Source organism: Drosophila elegans, unplaced genomic scaffold, assembly GCF_018152505.1.
Source record: "Drosophila elegans isolate 14027-0461.03 unplaced genomic scaffold, ASM1815250v1 contig_476, whole genome shotgun sequence".
Classification (NCBI taxonomy): domain Eukaryota; kingdom Metazoa; phylum Arthropoda; class Insecta; order Diptera; family Drosophilidae; genus Drosophila; species Drosophila elegans.
The window spans coordinates 14,987,799-15,013,195 of NW_024545863.1; the positions used below are offsets into that span (position 1 = coordinate 14,987,799).

Sequence of the window (25,397 nt, forward strand, 5' to 3'; positions counted from 1 at the left end):
ATACACATTTACATATACAATATTTGCTTCAGTTTTATGCGTTCTTTTAGTTTTTATTTCATTTTTGTAAATTTTTTTGTTGGCTTAGACTTAAAGTATGTCAAGAATTTGTCACCATTTGAAATGGTTATTGAAATTGTAATTTTAGACAGAATTTTATCGAGCAGAGTGATATGAAAATACCTTGAATATTTCACATGACACAAAGGAATTTGTATGTGCATTTGATTGACGATAATCAAGTTGACAATTTTTTTTCAATAAGTATCGAATAACCATAAAACGACTCATAAAACACAATGGAATTCTAATTTGAATTCGTTTTTTCAGTTTCTGTAGCCTGCACAATATAAAGAGAAATTACTCGCATGAAATTTCATATGAATACATATTGAACGTGTATTTGTTGATATTTTACATGGTAATTGAAAAAAATTTGTCGGGATTTGGTTAAGCATATGAATACTCATGCTGTGTTTCAATAGTTTTTGTCTGTTATTTTTGTTTAGTTTTTATCTTTGCTTACTGCTTAGCTTGATTAATGAAACTTTTCCCTTATGTTTTAATTTCTATCAATATTTTTTGGTTTTCACTGTAACGTTGGATTTATTTTGATTTATTTTTTAATTATTTGGTTAGCTCTATGTGCTCTATGGCAAAGTGTGATGACAGAAATTAGCCAGACAAATGTTTAGAGTTCTTAAATGCCCCAAACCAAAATAGAAATGTGAAATGGAAAATAAACCTGTGAAGTCTAGATGAAAAAAACACATTTTTAAAACTTCAGAATAATCATAGAAATTCAACATTGTAGTCATTTACAAAATACGTCTTACCCAGAGCTTCTTCGATATCTCTTAATGACTTTAATTTTTAACACTTGTCTAATTTTAGTTCGCATTGAGTAACAACAAATAAATTTATGAAATGTGCAACAATTTTCCATCTATGCCGATTGTATTCTAATTTTAAACCGTCCCCTCTGCACGTTGGGTAATACTTACATTTATTTAATTTGTACATTCCACAAGAACGAAACGAAACAACTTATTCGAGGGTTTCTCATTTCATATATTGTATGACTTAATTTCTAACCATTCAGATGCAGCCAAAAGAAAAAATCTCCCCTCAACGAGTTCTGCTTTTCCTCTTTTTTTTTATTTTGCTTTAACTTGTAGCTAAATTTCCCCTTTTCGGCTTAAGTTTCTTTTATATTTTACACAGTTTTTTTCGCTTTAATTTCTAGGTTTCTTTTTTTTTCGTTATTTCTATAGCCTTTACTTGAAGTTGAATGTTTTAGTTTGCGTTTTGCTAATTGCCTTTCGGTTGAACATTTATCTGTCTATTAGGATTTCGCAAAATGCAAATGAAAATTCCCTTTGCCTTAGAGGGAACCGTCGCAAAGTGGCAGTCGAGAAGCGTTTTGCTGTTCGGGTATTTGCTAAAAAATATTTTCTTTTGCTTGTTATTTTCGTATTTAATTCAGTGTTGACCAGCTTTTTGAAGGAGTTCTTTCTGCTTAAGTTTCGGCTATAAAAGTTACAAAGGTTGGAAAGAGTCGATCGAAAAAAGCGCCTCTAGGTATGCTATGCAGCCTATTTACACAATTTCCAATTTTAAGGGAACCAAAGACTTAGATAGCTTCATTGTATGATACAAAGTCGTACATAAAAAAAGGCGACAACTTGGCTTGATTTCGGTTTTATCTATAGTTAGGTATATCATATCTTGTGCTAAATATTACGTATACGTCGCTGATTCATAGAAAAACGCAATAGCCATTAGAGTTGTTGTATGTTGTATATATACTTTATAGTTATTATAGTTACAGCTTACGGTTGAGTTTAGAATGGCCTTGAGGAGGGTGTTGGGCTGTGAGCTCACCTTATGTCCGCCTCGTAAAGTTGCCTACTCGTTGCCGCCTCTATTCTTGATTGTAGTTTAACTAGCCGATGTTGCTGCTGCGCCAGCTGATGTTGTTGCGTCTGCTGATGTTGCAGCTGATTTGTGCTTTTCCAATGCCAGCGCCAACACCATCGCCATCGCCATCGCCACTTCAAAACGCTCGCGAGGAAATGCCACATGTCGCCGAAGAGGGGCGAACACCCTGACGTTTCAGGGGGCGTGGCAAGAGTGGCGCCCAGGAGCGCAGCGATCCACCTGCAAGCGCCCAGCTGCAGAAGCACACAAACAGGTACACAAACAGACAGCGAGTGGGCGAGTGGCGAGGATGCACTGGTGCCGCGTGCTGCATTGCTGCTGGGAACTCCCCTGGAAACGGAATGGGAAACACCTGTTTAATTTACATCTTTATTGCTGTCCTCATACTCAGACATTGGGGGGAACTGAAAATTCATTAAGTAGTTTGTTTTGTGGCTGTGAGCGAAGGATCACCGAAATTGATGATTACTCAAATCAAAAGGGACTTTATTTGTGATTTATTAAAAATATATCCAAAATTGTGTCTTCATATAACAAAATATTTTTTTTATGAGTTTTAAATATATATATATATTCTATAATAGTTATGCTTAATGCTTAAAACGTACGAAGTAGGTTTTGTTTACTTTTTTGTTCATCTTTTACGATTTCCCGGGTCTGGCTTTACAAGGCGAAGATCTTATCTTCCCATTTAAGTCCATCGACTTAACGCCACATAATCCCGCAGCACTAACTGGATTACAAGCTCCTGAAAAGGTCATTGTGTGATGGTATTATGGCACCCGAAAACTGTCAAACTATAAAACTGAACAGATAAAACGAAAGCATGAAACCATACTGGGATTGTCGCAAAAGTCAAAACAACACCCTAGCAAACAGCCAAATAAAACTAACAAAAAGAGTCCTCGGCTCTGCGGTTAGAAATAAAGGCAACTGCAAACCAAACTAGTGAAACCGTCAATTGTTTACAACTTATTGTAAAAGTCGAAAGAAAAGCAACAAATGCACCTGTAACTCGCAGCTCGAGTTCTTAAACAGAAAGCGAGAAACACTGCGAAAGAATTTATAAAGAATTTTAATTGCTAACAGGTGTATTTTTTTCAACTGCATTAACTTTTATTTATTTAACTTCTTTAAAACAATATTTAAAATACACCACACTTTAAATTACACTACACAACTTTACATAATAAGTAACTTAAGAATAAAAAAAAGTTTTTTAAGAACATCCTTGTAAAATTAAAAAAAAGATGATTCTAAATAAAATTAATACATTTTCTAAAGAATAAGATTGTTTTTCATACTACTGGCAAAAAAAAACGCACTTTACTTAGCAAGCAATCTTAAGCCTTTTCTTTCTAATGGCATTTTTATTTCCATCAGAAAACTAAAGGTATCAAAAAACTTTTTGATCTTTATAACTTTTGATTCTCTAAAAAGTAGAAAAACAAATTTCGATGCTCTGCAGCTGACAGGGATCGAAATGGAATGAAAGTCCCAACTTGCACTTTAAGTTCTCCTTCCATCGGCACTGAAACTGAAAGCCTGAGAGTCGGGAAACCTGAAAGTCTGAGGGCGAACCAGACTGAAACCTCTGACCCCATTGATGATGCCGTCGCTGGTGATGCGGCAAGCCAAACAAGAACACAATTCCCTGGCTTCACAATGTCGCTATATGTTCTGTATACGTACCTGAATAAGCATTACAGCTAACAGTAAACAATATAAAGCAAAGTAATGCAAAAAGTTAACACCAGATGGATGCGGAGGAGTGTGAGTTGGAAAACTTCGCACTGCAACACGATGACAACAAAAGCAGAATGGTAGCAGAAACAACACAGTTGACGGGCTTATAATAATAATAATAATAACAAAGAAAGCAAAATGTAACGGCAAACAACAATGGTGAAAGTGGCAGAACAAGAGACAAAACATAATAATCAGAAACAAGTGTGCCAAAGCAGTTAACGGAAACAACGCGCATTGCATGCGCAATATGCTGACAGGGATGAGTGCTTCTCATGCAGACCTCTAAAACAAGAATACAGAGAAAGAAACTAAAACCCTTTTCAACAATTACAATTTTCATTACAATTTTCAATTAAAAACACCTTAGGATTCCAAAACCAAAAAACATATTTTGTTAAATTTTACAAATTAATATTGCGAGATACAACTGTCTGCTGGGCTGTAAGCCACAAAATGTTACCATTCAGTAAACATATTTCAGCATTTGCGGTAGATTTAAAAAGCCGTTTGTTTTTTAAAACAAAAGCTTGTATTTTAAATGATTTTTCTCTGTGTATGCATAATTGTGTGTGCCTTGTGAAAAAACAACGCCGTGTGACATTATCTAGCAGACACGGTTGCTGCGACAACGACGACAACTTGACATTAGTGAAAGTCGCAAAGGAAGTAGCGTGCAGCAACGGTTGCTGCTGCTTTGGCTTTTCTCGCTTTTCTCGCTTTTCCTGCTGGTGCTGTGAGATTTCCTAGACCGTCTGTGGGGGTCAGTGGGCGATCGGGGTGGAAGGGACGTAACATAAACATAATTTTCGTGTGGCACGCGTGCCAGATTCAGCAGGAGGCCAGGAACCAAAACATAGCAAGGAGAGTGCATTTAAATACTCTACCTATGAGATTAGATAGCCAACAGAAATATTTTATTCAGTTATTATATTTTTTATATAGTTTGGACAATTGATATATTCATTTAAGATTGATTGGTCCTCTTCCGCTAAATAAACAATTATTTTAATTTTCTTTAATTATGGTTCTCAACTTGTCTTTAAAAATAAACACTTAAATAGATAATTATGATTTTTAAAAACTTTTTAGTTATTTATTTAAAGTTTTATATATATATTAAGCTTAAACAAATCCCAAAACAAAGTTAACATACTTCTCGAAAGACAAAATACCCCCTTTGTTTCAGATTTTACCCCCCGGCTAGATTTGCTCGGCAAACATTGATGGCTTCCAGAGTGGTTGGTTACAGACAGGGCAGATGAGGATAAATATATGGAGGGTTCCGAGAAATATCATCATGGTTGGGTAGGGGAAGACGGGAAACTGACGCTCCATTTCATATAATTTCCACGTGCCACTCTTAGCAGTTTTCACTTAGCTGAACTCTCGTCTGGCTAAGCTGTATAAATGTGAGAATATTGAAATAGACACCGTTTCCCCCGTTTCTGCTTTCCCACATTTCCTCTACATACAACGAGACTATTCACTAATCAATATTTGCTCATTGGCTTCCAAATAGATTCCCTTACACCCTTTTGTTGACGTTTTCACTTAGTTTGGCTGAGTTTAAGCAACACTTTGTTGAGATAGTTATTGTCACCTCTTCGTTGCTTACTCACTATCCCCTCCATTTTTCCACTGCCTCTGGCACTCTTTAGCAACCTGCTTCGCTGGACTTTTTTACACTGCCCTGGATCTTTCTGGGCTTTTGTGTCACTTCTTGGGCTGCCCGAGGAGCTTTAGCAGCTGCAATTTCTATGGCTGCTTTGGACAGATTTTAGCCATTGATATGCTGACTCAGGCTGGTCGTCTGTATTAACTGCTCTAAGGGGATTTGGATCTTGGTTCTAGGGCTGAGACAGAAATTCTTAAGCAACTGTCAGTACTTCAATTGCTAGGGCAATATACTTAGTTAAAAGTCTCTATTTTAAATGAGATCAAATTAAAAGCGTATTAGCTCCTCAAACTATTAAGGTATCTGCTGTTGCGCTTACGCTTCCGTAATCCCTTAATTCACTTGGTTTTAATTCAATGGCTTCCTAAAAACTCACTGAGCAATTGTTTCACAGCAAAAGCATTTAGGAACGCAACACTCTTGATAGAAATTTAAAGAGGGTATGAGTGCTAAATATCAAAGTATATTGAAATCTTTTGAAAAACAGTCAATCTATAACTTTTAATATACATTTTTCCGATTGTTCCTACTGGAGCTATATGATGAAATGAAACTTTTGGGAAAGTTTAATTCAGATATGTTAGAATTCAAACTTAGAGAATAGTTTGCGCATAAACGGACATACAGACGGACATGGCTTATTTATATACTTTAGATGGTCGGGAATGTGTTCTTCATTGCGTTGCAAACATCTAATTTAAACTATAAACACAAGTTAATATATTTTTTTATTGTTTTTTTATATATTTATTTTTTAAACAAACATGATTGTAAATTATGTTATAAGCCCTCAGCAGCCGTTTTTAGTAAGAAACTGCAATTAAATTGTGCTTTTTCTAACCTTCACCACCCCATTAGCTCGACTTTTTCTTTTTCCTATTTGGGTGCACTGCCTGTTGTTTTCGACCCCACTGTTCAGCCCATTATTTTTTGTTGTCTTTCAGACCAAAACTCGTCGTGTAACCCATTAGCATTCCCATTGTGCCATCCACTTTTTTGCACAGTTTCAATTTGCAAATTCCCTTTTTTGCGTGCCCCATTGTTTTATTGGTTGATGTCCTGTGGCTGAACTTGTGCGCGGGTGAGTTGTCGTTGATTTTACTTACCATTGAGCACATGTACCGTAACGCTCTTGGGCTTCGCATTTGATGGATTACACTGATAATGCCCCGAATCCGACGGACGCGCCGATTTAATTAGGAGGAACGATGTGGTCGTGTCGCCTTTATTGGTGACCACGGAGACTCCTCCACGCGGCGAATCATAGTTGATAATCTGCGGATGAGAGGGAAACTTCTGAAAGTCATAAAATATTTTTCTACATTTACGTTTGGGCGCCCTACAATTTTCTAAGCCATAAAACCGAGTTCAGATTACGCATACGCACTGTTGCACACTTGGCAAATTAAATTCAGTGGGCGGAGATAAGACGAAAAGCCCGGAAAATATGCAAAGTAAGGGAAGAAAGATTGCAAATAAAACCTAAGCAAAACAATAAAATTAAATCTGTTCGACGCACAAGTAAAAAAAAAAGGAGAAACTCCAGGCACTAATGGCAATATTTTTTCCCTTTCTTGTCGCTGGCTCTATAGAAAATACATAACAATAGAGGACCGTCAACCCTTAAAGCCCAATACAATAAGCCAAGGGCCAAAGCATGAAGTGTGAGGAAAACACCTAAAGTGGAAACTAAAACGTGGCTCAGTCCAAACAAAACCAAAATCCATTTAAAGCCCAAACCAGAACCCTTTTCCCCAAGCTCTGCTCCTACTTCCTTCCCCAAATGGCATTACCTAATATAAAAAAAAAAACGAAGTAAGGAAAGTTTTCGCCTGGCAAAGCTAATTTAAAAGTTACTAAATTGAACACTAAAGGGTTTTCAGACTTTCGGGGGCTTTTCGGCAAGGGGGAAGCGATAATGATGCCCCAAAGTAATTGCTTGTCCTGGAAAATGGAAACGGGTTGAGGTTAGGGAGCTCAAACTCACAGCATTATTATGATTCCAGAAGATATAGGCTGGCGGCTCCGGTGAATTTTGTATGATGCAGGTAAGATTTATAGTGGAACCACTTTCTATATACAAATCGGGTGCCCCGATGATTTCTGTTGAAGGTTCTGAAAATTGAAAAATTGAGAAGTGGAATTAATTGGAATTTAACGAAATTTCATTAATATAAGCTGGAATGAAATAACAAGGGCGAAAATATCATTTTTGGATGCTTCAGAAGCTTGGTGTGAAAAAATAAAACTTTTCCTCTGTGTCACTGTAAATGGGAAAAATCTATTCAACCTTTTGAATTGAAATGCCCGAAAGGTTAAATGAAAATATTTTTTCCTTACACTTAATTCACTTTCATTTCAACCAAAGCTTAACTTCAAAACTTTAACATTTCGAGATGGTAAAAAATATATTTTAAGGAGTTCAACAAAGTTCGATTAAGTTTCATCGGAACTTTTACAAATAAAAGTTGTAAGTGTTCTGAAACACTTTGATTATTAACATTAAGCGATAAAAAATATATGCGACAAATAAACAAAGAAGAAAATATTTGTACATATATATATTTTTTTTTAATAAATTAGCATTGTTTAATGTTTAACAAATAAATTCGCCCTAAGAATTACTGTTTGCTGAATTCATACATTTGTTTTTAAATTTGCAATTAGGATTCGGTTTCCTCGACTTACCAACGACATTTAGATGAATGTAGTGACTCATATGGGGTGTGGTCGATACCTGGCACTCATAAATGCCGGAATCACGATGTTGCGGGTATTTAATTTGCAGCATCCAGTCTTCGGTTTGCGGCTGATGAATAGCTCGAAAACGCTGATCCGATGTGTATGTGTATCGGCCAACTGTGAGCAAATGTATATCCCGGTGTCGCACCCACGACACCTGAAGCAACATCTGAAATGATTTAGAGGAAGGGGAAAGTTCAGCTAAAGGACTAAAGAATTCAGATTTCATTTGTTTGGCAAACAGTTTAAAAAGTCAATTTCATACGCAGCTGCTTGAATGAACCTTGCTGAGGAGTTGCCTTTTGTGTCAGACCCACACGTGTAAAATGCAAATTTATTTTGAATTATTTTATATGATTTTGTTCAAATTTTTTCCTCGTTTTGCTTCGCTTGGCAAAGAAAACTTTGAAGGGACAATGGCAGGGGTGAAGTGAGTCCTTTGCCAGACAACCTGTCCCCACAAATTGAATGTAACAAGGGGTAACACACATGCATATACTGAAAAAAACATTAGAATGGTAATAAATAAGTGTGGCGCTTTTAATTTGATCAATAATGTTATAGTATTGTAATCCGTATTATTTTTTAAGGACGTGCCTTCAATATTAAAATCATTTAACACCTTTGATGTCACACAAATTTCTTTCAACCAAATTCGTTTGGAATCAAACCGTACACCTATGCAAATTCCAACATAACTAGGCGAATAGAGATTCCTGGACACTCCACATTAAGAGACTTTGAAATTGATAAATTACAAATTATACAACTTTTTTTTTCAGTGCATTAACGTCTTGGGCAACCACCTGCTGTTTAATGCTCAAGTTTTTCTTGCCCCAGGGCGCAGCATTTTTAAGATACGCTGATTTAGGGGTTGCCCATGTCATGTGGAGGGGTACGGAGTTGGGGTAAAATTTAAGTGGGGGCAGTGCTGAAAGGTGGAAGAAGAAGGGGCGTGGCCGACACGGCTGGCTGTGTTGCGTGTCATACGTCAGCTGCTAGTATTTTCAATTTCAATGACAACAGCTTAGCAACATCCTGCCTAACGATGAACGACGACACTGGGGACGACTTTGCTAAAGTTAATGGCCAAGAAATTCTAGGCGGGAAGAAGGGGAGGAGCCAAGAGCGATGATGGGTAGGCGGTAAGGGGGCTGGTCCTGGACCAGGTGTTAGCTGCCAGACACAAAGGTAAACTTTGGCAGCTGCTTAAGCAAAGTTGCATGTAATTAACACCTAAACTCTTCGAGCACTGATACCCAAGGAGTGAGCCTACATCTAACAACTTTTTCCCCCCAGCCACAAAAATTTTCGACGGTTTTTCCCGCGCCCCTTAACTTTTTTTTACGGCCATTAAGCTTGTTTACAGTATCGTTAAATTTTAAGCATATCAATATTTTCCTTCATTTACTGCTTGCCAAACGAACATCAAAATCTGAAAATATTCTTTTACAGCTCAATTTGTGAAGGCGAGAAAATTTACATAAATAATGAAAATAAATAAATTTTGACTGCGAACTTGGCGGGAAGAATTACTTTTATGTCGTTTTAAATAACTGCATTTCTTTCGGCATATTTATGAATGCAAAATAGATTAATTTAATTACTGCACGTTAAATACCAAATTAAAGTAAGTTTTATAAATGTTTCGATAAAATTTCCTGACGACGTAATTTATTTTATTATGTACCAAAAAAGCAGTAGGTTAAACAATTCCATAATGAAAACGTCAAGTGATTTAAGACTTTACTTTTAAAATTAATCAATATCTATTTTGCGCTGAGCTTGTGAAATCTATTCACACAAAAAAATGGTCGTAGAAACAAAACTATTGTTACACGAATTTTAAACTATTGGGTATTAACAATTTCTCAGTTAGATACCACGAAAGTAGGAAAATAAAACTTATGAGGTTTAAAAATAAGGTCCTAGACTACAGTTCAGACCGAAGTATAGAAATGAAACAACAAAGTATAGGCGTTTCATTATTTAAAATTGAAGTTATACTTGTACTTTAATACTATCTGTAGTTTAAATTTTAGTAAACTAAACCTTCACTTTATTTTGGTGTAGTGAAAAAATCTCTACAACATAGAAATAAATTACTATCCCATGTACCTTTCACCTTTACCTTAAATGGGCTGCCTTATATCTTTGGAATTATGAACAAACTGGTGCATGTGGCTGGCATTAAAACATAAAGCTTTCTCCCCGAGCAAAGCGTAAATGAAAAACGTCATTAATAATGCAGGGACCATCAACATCCGTTCGCTGTTTATCATTATAGACGGTGTGAAGCAAAGAGCACACGTATATGTAGGTACGTTCGTATACACAAGCATAAAACAGAAGGATTTTTCTTTATCTTTTTTCCTTGCCATTTTCCCATCGCACCAGCTTAATTCTCACCCAGATGCTGCCAAATCTCAGCAGCAATGATGTATTACTTCGTGAGGAAGGGGAGGATGGAAAGCTTGGGGGGGAAAAAAGAGGCGGATGTGGATGGTCTTTGGGTGGGCTTGTGGTTCGCCGCAGAACTGAAAGCTAATTAGATTTTAAGCTGCCACACGAAGGTAATGAATATATTTTACAGGTTGCCTAATGTGTTGCTGTTTTTTTTTCATGGTAGCTGATGAGCAAGAAATGGATATTTTCTTAAGCTGTCTGGCGAATAGCATTTTATGGGATGGTATTAGGTTTTAAGATTATACAAATTGGGTGCAAAATGCTACACAAAAATTTGAAAAAATAATATTTTCCTGCTTACATTTTCTTATGAAACCTTAAAGTTTTTTTTATTTAATTGCATATCTCATTTTCAGACAAAGACGAGTTAATATACAAAACAAAATTATTAATATAAAGATTTTTGTATAGCTAACAAGTAATAATTTAGTTATTTAATTAAATTGTTAATATCCAAAGACTTATTTTCTTAATTTTACGATTTTAAACTCTCTACCAAAGTTCTCGATTACTAATTAACTCTTTCCTCAGAGACCATGGGGATGGAAAGATCGATGAAGTTATCCCACTTAACACATCTAATGAAGTTATCCCATGAAAGGAGACTGCCCCATCCATGAGCATGAAACTTTCACATCGTCCTACCGCAAGGTGAGGCGTATTAAACTTACTCGTATTCCAGCCCCAATTTGAGGTTGTCGGCCCTCTCACTCGTTTTCTACAATTTAATAATCACGCAAATTAGTTTTCGAAACCGCAGCTCAAACAAGCTAGAACCTCGAGCTAATCACAGGCTGTCAGAAAGTTCGGTGCAAAATGGGAGCAGCAAAGGAAGGTCTAGAATGCCTAGAACTCTGGGATATGTAACATATTATTATCGGAAAATCAGGCAGGGAACTTCTCCGGTCGTCGACGCCGCCGGAAGCAACGGAAACCCAATGACTACGGCCTAAAAGTACCTGGACTAAACTCCTGCCGAGAACCCAAAAAAAGAAAAAAAAAAAACAAAACGAACTTTTTGGGTTTTTCCTACATTTGAATAGTTTTTTTTTGCTTGCTTGCACACCTCAGGTGGATGAAGGCCTCAACCGGAAGTGGAAGTGGTGGTGCTGGAGATTGTGTTTGTGAAATGTTTGTGGCATTTCCTTCCGCTCACGACGAAAAGTTGAATAAAGTAAAATCTGTTTCCTGGTTGGGTATAATTAATCATTTTGCTCTTTGGCAAGCGGAACAATTAGGCAGCAGACCCAAACTCCACCTCCATGTAGACCCAGTCAACGTGCTAATTAGTCTGCAAAAAAAACCCCGAATACACAGTGGGGCAGCAACTCATGCACAGGCACAAATCGCATTTTGATGGCAACGACAAAGGAATTACACGATAATTACAAGGCAATTGTCAAATGATGGCAAACATTTGACTCATGGTTCAGCTTTTGTTAAAAAAAAAATGTAGAAAAAATTTTCAAATCTCTTTTACCTTTTTCATTAGTTTTTCATTTCAAGGGTCTTGTATTGAAAAAATAAAATCTTATTTTTTCACGGTAATTACAAGCTAAAACCCTGATTCAGTTCTTACAAAAAAGACACTACACAAATTACCTGTACAAAAGCTTTTCTGTATGCAAATGTAATATTTAAAATCGTCATAGTTAATTTAGGAACATATGGCTAAGTATTTATTTTTAAGGCTTATAAAAAGAAACATATTTTGTATAATCTTCAAATGTTAAGAAAATTGGAATATAAAACTTCTGTCTCCCTCGAGGCAATATATCTAAAGAAATTTTGGTAAAAATATCACTAAAACTCATAGTTTTTAAAGGATGTTTGTATACAAATAGTTGCTTTATAAAAAAGAGCTAGTCGAATATTTTGATTGGCGCAAACAAGGTTTCTCCCGTGTACAACGCTTCAAATGATTTCAGTAAGCCTCGATTATCTAAATCTAGTTGGCATTGTGCTGCCGCAACTCACCGTCTTGTTGCCCAGATTCTTGACGCGGCAGTTCAAATAGGCCGTCTTGCCCAGCAGGGCGGTGACATTCTTGGAGAAGGCCTTGTCGAAGTAGGGACCCGCATTGCGGGCCTCCTCCAGCAGGTCGATGCTGTTGCGATGGAAGCCGGATGCAATCTGCGAGGAGAACGTGTTGCTGCTGGCACTGCTGGCCTTGTGCAGACTGCTGCTGGGGATGCCCGTGACGGTGGTCGAGCTGCCCATCGAGCTGCTCCGACTGGCATCGGTGGTCATCGCGCCGGATTCGGAGACTGGGCGATCCGATCCGACAGATGCCTGGCCATTTTTGTTATTTCCGCTGCTATTGTTGCCGCTTCCGCTTCCGGCGACACCAGTGGGAGCAGCTGCCCCGTCCGCTCCGGCGGGGGATCCTCCCACTCCTTCGTTGGGCAGGGCATTATTACTGCTGCTCATATCCTTCGATTTGTACGAGTCACGCTGAGCGGCGGTAACTGCAAAAGGGGAAATGAACGAGGTGGCAGATTAGCAAATGTTTCAATCTCGAAAAGTACGCTACAGAGGCGAAGCATCTGCCACTTAAGAAGCTATTACTCTTAATATTATAACTATTTTACAATAACTTTTCAAACTATCATGTTTTTAATCATAAGATTCGAAATAATTTATTCAAATTATTTATTTCGGATTTTGTTAAACAAATCAAAAAGTAAATTAAGAAACAAAAAAATAATATTATCTATAATAAATATTAATCATGATTAAGGCGATGATTTTTATTGTTGTTTTGAATTTTTTGTTAGAATTAAAAGGGAGCTTTGCTATTAAACCGGCTACTACTTATATATTTAGTAACATTAAAAAATGTTGTGATATAAACCAGAACAATTACATTTTTAAAGGCTTTCCGAAAAACATTTCCCAAAATATCATATTTAATTTCAGGCAATTCCCAAAGTTGTTTTTAGTTTACAAATGTTTCAAATTCAAAAACTAAGCCATAAAGTCCTTCAATCGATGGCCATAACAAACAACTGGAAAACCCAACGGCGGAAACCTTGTAACTCGTTTGGGCTGAACTTTTAACAGCCAACAACCCGACTCCCAATACTTCCATGTTTTGCGGCAGCCATTTAGGTAATTAGCGAATTACGCACACACACCATCGGAAACACACGTTAACAACTTTTTTTTGGGAGGGCCAACAAAGTTTTTGGTTTGGTTCGCAGGTAAATCCAAACTTTCGGTTTTGTTCTCCCCAATTTTTCAGCATTTTTTTGTTTGTTTGCCATTTTTTGTTTATCAAATGTTCATGTTTTTCCCTCACAGCCCAGCGGCGCGTGTGTTAGCTTGTGTGTACTAACTGGTTGTTGTCGTAGTTACGAGCAATTTTTATCCGGCATTTATCCATCACTTAGCTGCGAGGACGCCACTGCGTCTGGGCCAGAAACTAAGCTCCACCACAGAGACCCTCGAATATGGCTCGGTTATATCTCGGGGCACTTGATACGCTTATTACGTCGCAGCTAACGTCTTTTTATGACACTCTCCTCCACCAGTTTTATAGTCCAAGCCGGCAAGACTGGCAAGCGACTTTATTAGATTAAACATGTTGTGCACGTCGCTGCCCGGAGACCCAGACGTCGAACGGACCACTAAACGGACTGCGATGCTGCCAGTGACTCCATCACTGTGACTGGTCACTGCATTCACAAATTATACGTTATATGTTCCGTCTTATCAATAAATATTATGAATTCAATCGGAGATCGGTATATATTTACCTCAGCATTATATTATTATTTATTATATATTATTGCTAATTAAAATATTTAATATCAGTTTTAGAAGAGATTAGTATTTATTAAGAGAGGCATGTTGTTATTCTTTATGGTCTTTATTGGCTTAGAAACATCAAGTAATTTTAAATTTTTGATTCAGTAAGCTAACCACTTATTGAATTCTTATTATCAAATTCTTTTATGCATTCGAATTAACACAATAATACTTTAACTAACCCACTACAGTGTCAAAATTGCACAGTATTGTAGACGCAGTATTCTTATTCATTATGTCCCTTTTAGAAAAGACTTAGGACAAGACAAAAATGTCATTGAATTCTATACAGCTTTTACAAAAATTAGTCATTTGTCACGTTTTTAAAAACTCGTATAGAAAACGTGTAAAAATTGAATTTAATTTTATAATGGCATTACTCCTTACTGTCAAACTAAAAGTGTTACGAGGAACAATTTCTGTCGTCAAACATTTTTCTTTTCATCCCAATAATTCTTTGATAACACAGCTTTATCTTGGCCAACAAATCTTATATTTTGTAAAGTTCTGGTCACGTAATATGCGATTCAGCTCATCGCTAGGATACACACATCCTTGGATGCATGCCCCTCTTATCTTTCTCTCTCTTTCTCGTGTGTGTTCCCGTCTCTATCTTTCGTAACCCCCTTAGTTTACTGCCCGAACTATTAGCTGAGCATCAGCTTTAGCCCGCTGGCCATGTTCCTACCAGATAAGTCGAATATCCTTCATCATCTGCTTCAGCTTCAACTGCTTCAGCTCCGGCTTTCCCTTTTCCCTTCACTCAGAGGTTTTCCTTCCGCCCACTTTTCCCACACTCGCCCCTTCGCAGCCTCCTTCAATTACCCCAAGCCAACTGCTATTGACAGCCAAAGCGTTCGGAGCCGTCTGCAGTTTGGCCCTGCTCTTCGGTCTGGCTTCAATTGGCAAGACCCAAACAATGTTGCTAATAACTTGACTCCACCCAATGTCTGTTGCGTGGGAGTTCTTGGTGCTCAAGGGGCGGGGACTGGGCCAACATGATAATAAATAAAACGCCGCTGGCTAGAAATTAAAATAAATTGACTGCCTGGGACAAAAGACCGCAACGTCAACTGATGGCTGCCAAACATAAATTAGACCACAAACGAAAATGTTTATTTTCTTTTTTGTCGCCATATACCCTTGTGTAGGATTCTCTATTAATTAAGATTAAATAAGATTATAAAATTTTAATAAATTTCAAAATAATATTTATTTACCAATATAGCTTAATTAAGTAGTAACTGTATTTTTATAGACTTTTTTACGTTATTATCAAAAATTTTCATTTGACAAACAAAAGGCATTCGCATACTAAAATTGGTTTGGTTTATTTTTGATTTTTTGTATTATATAATGAAATCAAATTGAGGTATTAATATTATTTTTTAATGAATGTTGTTTAAAAATAATATTTGATTTAAGTTCCAGATAGCAACACCAATTGGTCTAATTTTTAAATTATATTTCCAATAGTAATTAACTATTTAATTAAATAATAAATACGTTTACAGTCATAAATACATTGGCATTAGCTTTGTCAAAGGGTATTTTAAAACTCATTTTACGGTTTCCTCAATTTTCTTTATATTTTGGATTTGGTTTCTGTTTTCGCTTAAAAGCGCCCTGCAGGAATCAGAAAGTCATGTACCGGGGTCGCAGTTTCAGTGGCAGTCGCAGTCCTTGCCGTGTTCATGCCTCATGTCCCGGGTCCTGTATCCTGAGTTCTGTGTCTTGTGTCTTGTGTCTTGTGTCCGGGTTTGTTACGTCGACGTCAACGTCAGCAACTTGAGCTCAAGTAGACCGCAGGGCATGTTCCTGTTGCTCATCTGTAGCCTTGTCTTCGTCGTGTCCTTGCTCTTGGTCCTGGTCTCCCGTCCCTTTCTCTGCCCCGCCTCCTGTCTCTTTCTCTTGGTGAAATTTTATGCCCGCCCAGTTTTTATTAACAGGGGGGTTTGTTGCGGTTGTTTTTGTCAGAAACATTTGAAATGTCAAAACTTTCAGCTCCCCCACACTCACACACACTTTGTGTGCGTTTGTCTGTCTTCTGAGGTGAACTGTCAGAAAATATCAGCGGGGAAAAAAAACGACACTTACGCTTAAATTTTTAAATTCACTTAAAAAATTAAAAATCGTTTGTGTCCCCCTCAACGATTTGCAAAGGAATTGTGCGTTTAAATATTTAAAGGTTTCCATTTGTCAAGGAGCCTGGAAGCATTGTTTGTGTGGCCTTTATCCTGACTCTGCCTAAAAGAAAAAGTTCCTCAGGCCTTTCATTCTTATTTGTTTAATTTGGAAGGTGATTTTTCTTTGGAAGAAGCACTTCTAGGAATTGTTCCACGTAATTTGAGCCTAAGTTTAATATTGTTGGTTAGCCATGAACAAGTTTCAATAGCCGTGAGACTACTTTTCTTTTTTCCGAAAAATTTGGCAAGGTAACATTGTTAAGTAAATGATGAACTGAGAACTAAGACAGCTGCTTTTAAGACGTTTGGAAGGTATGACTATAAATGAAAATGAATAAACATGGTACGCATGGCTCTGGTTTAAAAAATATACATTAAACATAAATGAAGCAATGGTAAAAATAACTAACATATATGGTTTTAGTTCTAGGACTTTTAAATTTCTTTTTAATTGTTATTGTTAAAGAAAATTCTCAGCACATTATAATTATTTAAGAATTATTTAAAAGACTCCAAATTGATTTATTATACAAGAAAATAAATCAAAGCTGCCTCCAATTGGTTTGAACTAATTTGAATATACAGATGGCATGTTCTTTATCTATGGATCTGACCAACGCGTCCCACGACTACCCGGTTCATTAGTGCCTAATGATGATTTAACTCCTTCGCGCCGCCAATCCTCTGCCGCGGCATTCGAATTTGGCCCAAAGGCAGGCAAGTCATTAAGCCAGCGCACGGCATATGAAAAATGAAAGTCAAATAAACGGAGAGCCTGCCAAGGCACAAACACACACGTCGGCGGCTCGGGACGCACACCCACACAATCAGGGCTTGGAACATTTCCATCGCCAGGGAGTTGCTCCTGGCCTGGCCAAAACATTGATTTCCCAAGACTTTTCAGGCACACAAAATTAATTACCTAACCTAAAAACGCAGCCCACAAGGCAGCAAAATACAGAACACAAAATAAAAGGAGAAAAAACTGCACACGAAAGACGGAAAATTATGTAAGAGCAGAATTGCTGGGCCAAGGCGGCTCACTCTCATTTTTGCCAGCTACTCGATGCTGATAGATTTTCCCTCTCGATTTTCCGGCTCGCTTTGATTTGGCTCGGTTTTTCTGCTGACTCATTTGGGCATGACAACGGCCAAAATGAATGATATCGAAAATCGAAATCAATAAATGAAATTGGTCAAATCAATTTGGCAACAATTGCACTTTTGTGAATGGGCCACACAGAAAAAAAGGAAACTGGAGCACAAAATTTGATTAAAGTTTTCGTTGTCCATGTTTGTTGGTCTTGTAAAAAAAGCAATTGGAATAAGAAATGAACGGGGCTTGAGGATACGGCCCAACATTTTTTCCAGAATTAAGTCTGATGAAAAACTATTCAGAGTGCAACTTTCTGTTGCAGAGAGAATTGTGACCTTTTTAAGCCAGTGAATTACCAAAATTATGTTGTCCCTTGTAACAAATGATCGGGAAACTAAAAGAAACTCGGATTATATTAAAGATTTACGTTTATTGAAATACGGGCTTAATAAACTACTACTACATGTCAGGTTTTAATGAACCGATTTCTTTGAAATTTGGTATATATCTTGTTTATACTACTCTCTATAAATACTGCCCCGGATTAAAAAAATGTTGATTATAAGTATTTTTAAAATGTCAATAAAAAACATATACAAAACTGTCTACTAAAAATGTTTTTCATTTCCTTTTTGTCTTTCTTGGAAAACTGCAAAAAAATTCATGCTCTTAGACCAGAATACCCCGTTAAACATTTTTTTTATATCTGCTAACCTTTTTTAATATTTTTACCATATTTGGTTCAGTGTAGTACTCACCTCCGTTCCCAGATATCAGAGCGAGGACGACGACAAGCATGCTGAGCATTATCAGCGCTTTTTGGCGGCTGCAGCAGTCCACGTGGCGGATGATGTTGCTGCTGGGTCCGCTGATGTTGCTGCTGCTGCTGGTGGTGTTGCAGGTGAGTGGATTGCTGGTGACCCTGTCAGCGTTGAAGGAGCAACTTCCTGGCCAAAGTCTTATGCAATCTATGCTGAATTGTGGTGGGTCTGAGGGCTGCAGCTCTAGATGTTGTCGTTGTCGCCTGGCTTTGGATGTCGCCGCTGCCGTTGCTCGTTGCTTTAAATTCGTTCGTTGCTGCTGCTGCTGCTGCTGCTGCTGCTGGCGCATTTCCATTTGAAAAGTTGCCATAATATTTCACTTGCGAGCGTGGTGCCACCCCGACGCTCCCTTTGGGTTTGCCCTTTTTTTTCTGTTTTCTCCGTTTTCCTCGGAAACCTATTTGAAAATGTGTTTGCGGAATAACTGGGGGGCGTGGCTGGGGGCGGCCTGATTAGCGCCTGCCGTCATCATCATTCTGCCGCGATGCGTGAAATTGCCGCTACAACAAGCCAAAAGAAGGAAAATCCACTTTCGAATTTCCCGCTAGAATATGGCCTTATCCTTCTGTTAGTTGTAAAACTACTTTGCATTTGTTCTGCTCGAAAGAGGCTGACAAATCGCCGTCATTTTTCCGGCGATTTATATTCTATTTAATTTCGGCTCGAACACAATTTCACTTCATCTTCATTAGCCGATTGCTGTCCATTCAGGATTGCAGGATGCCAGGATTCAGCTGCCTGCGGATGAAAAGGCCAACAAAACAGTTTTGGGGCGTTAAAAATGTTTGGAATTTCATTAAAATTCAAACGTCAAAGTCAAAATAAATGGAAATTTCTGTGTTTGTGTTGGTGCCTCTGTTGGCACGTGCTGTTGTCCTTGCTCCGAAAACCCCCCGAAAAAAAAACACCAGCACCCTGCCCTTTCCACCTGAAACAAGGACTCGTATTCTTTTTTCTATATGTACTATGTACATTATCTGGTGGCGCGTGGCTCGAATGTCTTGTTGAATTGGCTCCGTTTGCTTTATGAATGTGTTTCTGAAACTGGCGACAGCATTTTTTCCTCTTTTTTTGGCAATCCAAGAAATTTGTGAGGATAAAGCGCTGCGCAGACAATATCATAATGTGATTTTTATTAAGGAGAACATTAAAATATTAAATACGCCAGGGATTTGGCGCATTTGTGGAATTTCTAATTTACAGAGACATCGGAAAAAACGAACACAGCTTTATTCGGTACACATTGATTGAAACCGTAATGTTGCGCTTTTAATAAAATGTTCTCTTTAATTTAAATACTTTAAACACTGTTCTTTTCTGTTTAGCTATGCAGTTTTGTTGTCTAAAAATTGGAATTTTGGAGTTTGTAATGTTAAAACTTGTAGCTTTGTTTTTTTTTTTTTTTAAATACCCCATAACAAGTTATAATTTTCCTGAACGAATTTAATTCTAGAAACCTGGGTGTGATCACCTTTTAGATTAAACCATACCTTTCGCTATTACACTCTTTTTTATCACAGCATATTTAAAAGTAATGCATATTCTTTGAAAGTGAACTGAATAATATATTAATCAATTTAAGAACAACAAATAGAGAGAGTCGGCAGTCCTGTGAATTCTAATTCTAGCTTATGCAAAAGTTCAAAAGCTGGCAGCATTGTATATGACATATATGTAGGGTTCAGTTACACAACGACAAAGAGTTTAAGAAGCATATTAATTTCACTGCACATTTTCTCTCAAAAGAAATAAAAACGTTATTTACGAACTTTAACATTGTATAATATAAATAACCGCAGATAAATCCCATTAAAAGTTCAGGACGCATAAATTTAAGTTCTCCTCGCAACTTTCCCCATAAATCCGTTCACATCTCGCGATCAGCAGGCGTAAGGACGAAAAACTGTAGTACACCCCCTGGCTAATTCAGAGATAACTTTTCACTCGATTCGGCATCTGTGTGGAGACCCTGGAGAGCACTTGCATTCCATTTTCCGAAAAACTTTTTGCTAATGTCTCCCAGCGCTGATCGTATTATGTCTATTTACAACTTTCATTATTCATTTCTGCAACAAATGAAAGGCGCGGGTAGAAAGGAGGAGGAGAGATACAAAGTGCCTGGCAGAATCCAAAATAATGGCGCACAAAGCGTTAAACAAAAGGCGAAAAAAAACACTGAAAACGGAGAAAAACTGAGACTCGTCACAGTATAAGTTACAGCAAAAGTTTCATTTAAAACTGTCGAGCTGAGTCGCCGAAAGTTTTCAACCTACCCCTCTGGCACTTTGAAAGTTTAAAAAAATGTGTCCTCCAGAAGAGGCGGGCACTGGGAATGGGAGGAAAGTCATCAAGTGCAATGTCAGAGCTTGACAAAATATGCAGCAGCCCCCAGTTCAGAGTGTCAATGCGTGGCAAATCCGAGAGAAATGTGCCACAAACTTTCACCGGCCAACAATGGACGACGAAGAAGAGAACTGTCGAAAAATGGAATAGGAAAAGCTTCAAGGTGATGCCTGCCGTAGTTCTACCATTTCTCGAGCATTTTTTTGTGACTGTGGCTGCTGTTGGTGGTTAGTTTTAATTAGTGCCAAGGTCCGTCGTAGGTTAAGCACGTCACGCTGATGGCCGGGCATTAAGTTGTAAGTGCCAGGGCGTGACCGGCTAACCAAGCTCCTGCCACAAACCACCTACTGAACCACCCATTGAAAGCCCACCTGAACCCAAGCCCAAGTCCATGCATAATTAAAGACCAACGTCTCATTATAATTTCCATTAAAAAGTGGGTAGCCGTCCATACAAAACCTCATTCCAAAGAAAATTGTATTCCTACACAGAAAGAAATATCGATTTCCTATCATTGTAATTGATAAATGGGTAACTACATAATGGGCAAGAAATATCCTGTGAATTTACATTAAAAGCTTAGCTTATAAATCAACAGTTTTGGTTAATACCACAAAAAATCTTTTGCGTCGAAATTCGAATTAAAAACGTATTTGTCTTCAAAGCTTATGTATTTTTAACAAAGGAGTATTTTAAAACAGTTAAAAATCATGTGTTGAAACAACGAATTTTATAAGCAAATCTTGATTTAAGATTTATGTAGATAACCTATACTCTCTTATTTTGTTGAGTGAAGCTAGACTTATTGCAAGTGAACTTTTGATGGCTCATCAATACAATGACATTTAAAGCGACAGCTGTCGCGTCAAACAAAAGTGGAGCACGACTACAGGATCTACAACCACACCGATTAATGAAATATGCATGACCCGAGTAATTATGTTTGATTAATACCCATATATGTATATTTTTGCTTTAATTACGCCTTCCCTCTGTTTTAAATGCGTGCAATTCATCTATAGTATTTTTGTCGCTTAATAACTTGCCCTTTTGTTTGTTCGATTTCCTGCTATTTGTCAAACATTTGCATAATATTTTATTCATTCAAAATTCTACTAGCAAAGAGTTTGAGCGGTGAACAAAGGGCATTCATAAAAATTTAAATTGAATAAATATGTCAATGCCAAAACGAACACAATGAAAGTATTGTGTTGCACTTGCATCCGATATTGAAATTTATTGTGCAACTTAAAAAAACAATTTAATAAATCGTAAGCAGATAAATTTGAAATAAGAGCAGAAGAGCAATGTAGGTCAAATAGGCATAAGTTAATATTAATCATCTCAATTTACATTTTAAATCAATACCATTCCCGATGACAAAAGCCTTCTTATTTATTTATATGCATAATCGATTTTATATTTGCATTTTTCAGTGGTCTATGCGAATACTTTTTAAAACAATAAAGGTTTGAATATCTTCGAATAAATTTTTCAATATTTTCTATGACACATATCTGGTATAGTACTTCGATTTTAATAAAGCTTAAAATGTATTTTTAAAAGCGTAATAAATATTTTTAAATTGTGTAATTTGTGTATCTGTTAAAAATTTAATAACTCCCTTCTATGACAGCTTTTGAACATAGTCGTCCGAATTCTATAAAACAAAAAATTTAATTGTTTAAACGGATATGCCAATATCGTCTAGTGATGCTGATCAAGAACATAAATACTTCAAAGGGTTGGAAATGTCTCATTCACAAAAATAAATAAGTTATTAATACCTTTTCTGCAGCAGTGTCTAGTCTGGAAAAGTAATTTCCGTTACGACTAAATCAAAGTACAAGTTCGAACTTTGATAAAACACATTTATATTTTAATACAGTTTAATACAGTGTGTGGACTTAACATACATTTTTGAATGCCAGTTGTGTGCGGCCCACTTTGCTTTATTTATATTCCCGCATTTGGGTTGCTTAAACACACATATACTTATATATAGAATACTCGCATGCTAAAGCAGGCTTATGAATTTTTTTGGGTGACTTAAGCTGATTTAGGGCAGGCAATGTACAAGCAAAGTCAAGGCAGTGAAAAAGGTTAAGTACAATAAAAATAATTTATGTATTTGGGAAACTTTCGGGTGCAGAAAGTTCAATTTTCCAGCCATAAGACATGGCCTTGCTGAAGGAAGAGGTAAATGAAATTTTCTTTTATTTTCTGGGAAAATATTTTGCATAAAAAAGTAGCAATTTTACCTGTCAGAATATGTTGGCCACTGTTGCTGGTCTATTAAAAAAAGGTTATGGAAAACTGACCAATGGTGTCTAAGCATATTTTCTAGGGCAATCTAAGTAATGAATCTTTGCTGTGAATGTAGAACAAATATGTGTTTTATGCGTGGGATAGCTCCGTATTTTTTCATCAAAAGCCATTTAACAAATTGCAAATTTCAATCTTTTTATTGTGCATTTCGCTGTGATACTTTAGGATATAAAAATACACTATGCAAACTCGTTAGTTCAGTGTGATTATTGCAGAAAAAAATTTGTATCCTAAAAATTAATGTATAGAATCTTTATCTTAAATCCTTATAAGCATTTCTGACTAAGTTCCTCTAATTTAAGTTTTATATTTTAAGATATTCGACATATAATATTTAACTTTTGTTGTTCGTTTTACTTCGTTAATCAATCCTTGAAAACATATTCATGCCCTGCTCATCATTAATTCTGATAAACAGTTCCCAGGACTTTCATTAGCATTTTCCAACCATACTTTTTCCTCAGTCCTTCTGCTACACCTGTCAATAAGTTGATTGGACCCACACCAACATGTGTGTTTAGGCACGTGTGTGCACAGAGCACCTCTTGGCATTTTCATAATTAAATTGAGTTGACAATCCATACCCATCCCCCGAACACATTCGCTGTCCAACCGCTGACCACAACAAAGTAAAACAAATAAAATAAAACAACAAAGAAATATAACAATAACCCAGGCACTTGCCACCCGTTGCTTCCGATTTTCCACCACCGGGAAAACCAGCACACCACCCACTCAACACCGTTGATCAAACAATGGCACAATTGTGAGGGACTTTCCTGTTTTTTTTTTTTTTTGGGAGCATTTTCCGATTATTGGTGTTAACTAGACAATAAAATAAAAAATTATAGGATAATTAGCTCAATAAAATTAATCGGTCTTACCTCGCCCTGCTGTTTGTCCTTTGTTCCTGATTTGTGGTGGCTTTTGGTTGATTGAATAGATTTTAATTGAATTTAGGCTCACTCAAAACTTTCGGGGCCCGAGCTTTATGAAGCTTGAAATTTTCTCTGTTTTTATTATCACGTTTTTTTTTATCTGCCACAGAAAAAGGGGTCTTTAATCTTTGGGTTAACACCCCCCAACAGTCTCTGTAAAGTTGCTTTATTGGTCTCCTTTTTTCATGTGTCGGATATCTCAGCCGTGTGAATCCCGTATTTAAACCATTTCTCGCCCTTTTTCCCCCTTTTATGCAAATTTTTCTGGTTAAGCAGAATGCGGACCTAATTTATGGGCCCAAAGGGAGACACGAAAGAAAAAACAAGTTCAAAAGCAAAAGTTCAGATGAGGAAAAATCGTAACATTTTCTGCGAAATTTAAAAAGGAAAACACAAAGTATCTCACATAATTATTTCTTAAATTCTTGGTCCCCGCTTAAAGCTATATTCCTGGGCGACCTTGACGGTCTAAACAAACTGAAAACAAAGTCGAATACAATTTGTTGTGTGCGTCCGTTGCATGTACATATGTATTAATATTCCACAGCCGCCGTGTGGCCTTGGCAGGTGAGAATTCAATTGAAGGATCAGCTGGGCAGGTGAGAGGGCTCTAAGTTTAGTCTGGTTTCTTTTTTTAGCTTTGCATTTCAGTTGGGTAGTTAAATATTCAAGGAACGCTGGCACTTTCGCACACTTTCTTTATGGTTTTCCGTTTCACTTGAGTGTTGCATATTTGATTTTGCATCCTGGCACGAGGCTCTCCATTTCTATTATTTCCGTATTTCTATTATTTTTTTTTCTTTTTCACATTGCGTGGCTATATATCTCACATTGGCTCATTTATTATTTACCGTTATTGCACATTGGACAACTTTTACTTTCGGCTACCGCACCCGTGTCCATGTGTGTGGGCCCACTTGTGCGTGTGTGAGTGTCGTATTGAGGTTGTCCTCCGAACAGGACCTTCCACTTCCACCGCTTTTCACCGTGAGAACGAACCGAACGAGACGACTGCACTGAATACACTGAAAGCCACACGAATGGCGTCGGCTTCAAAGGCCAGGCGACCAGCCAAAGCTTCCATTTTCCTCTTCCCCTTTTTGGCGAGAGAGCGAGCTTTTCCGCCTAGCACAGTGGAGCAAAATGAATCCATCCTGCCCGCTCCCTTCCAGTTCGATTTCGCTCTCACCGACGGCCCTTTCGAACTTCCCGAAAGTTATTGGGATCTCTTTCAAATTACACTCTCTTAAGGGCAGCATTTTACGGGCATTTGTGTCATCCTTGCAATGCCACAGTATTTCT

The 25,397-nt window shown here is 37.3% G+C and overlaps 1 protein-coding gene across 4 annotated transcripts; it reads right to left on the minus strand.

Moving 5' to 3' along the window:
- LOC108135152 lies at positions 1–25,130 on the minus strand. 4 transcript variants are annotated; one of them, XM_017255784.2, is made up of 8 exons: positions 24,947–25,130; positions 24,042–24,195; positions 18,424–19,224; positions 12,551–13,041; positions 8,054–8,276; positions 7,353–7,480; positions 6,472–6,658; positions 1–2,293 (listed from the first exon to the last, which is right to left on the minus strand). In XM_017255784.2, the coding sequence occupies exons 3-8, from the start codon at positions 18,794–18,796 to the stop codon at positions 1,881–1,883; spliced, it is 1,815 nt and encodes a 604-aa protein (XP_017111273.1). In that variant the 5' UTR covers positions 18,797–19,224; positions 24,042–24,195; positions 24,947–25,130; the 3' UTR covers positions 1–1,880. The 4 variants fall into 4 exon arrangements, with proteins under 4 accessions (XP_017111273.1, XP_017111265.1, XP_017111278.1 ...); XM_017255776.2 differs by having other exon boundaries at positions 24,042–24,380; XM_017255789.2 differs by having other exon boundaries at positions 6,472–6,640; positions 24,042–25,130.
- Between the last annotated feature and the right edge of the window lie 267 nt (positions 25,131–25,397).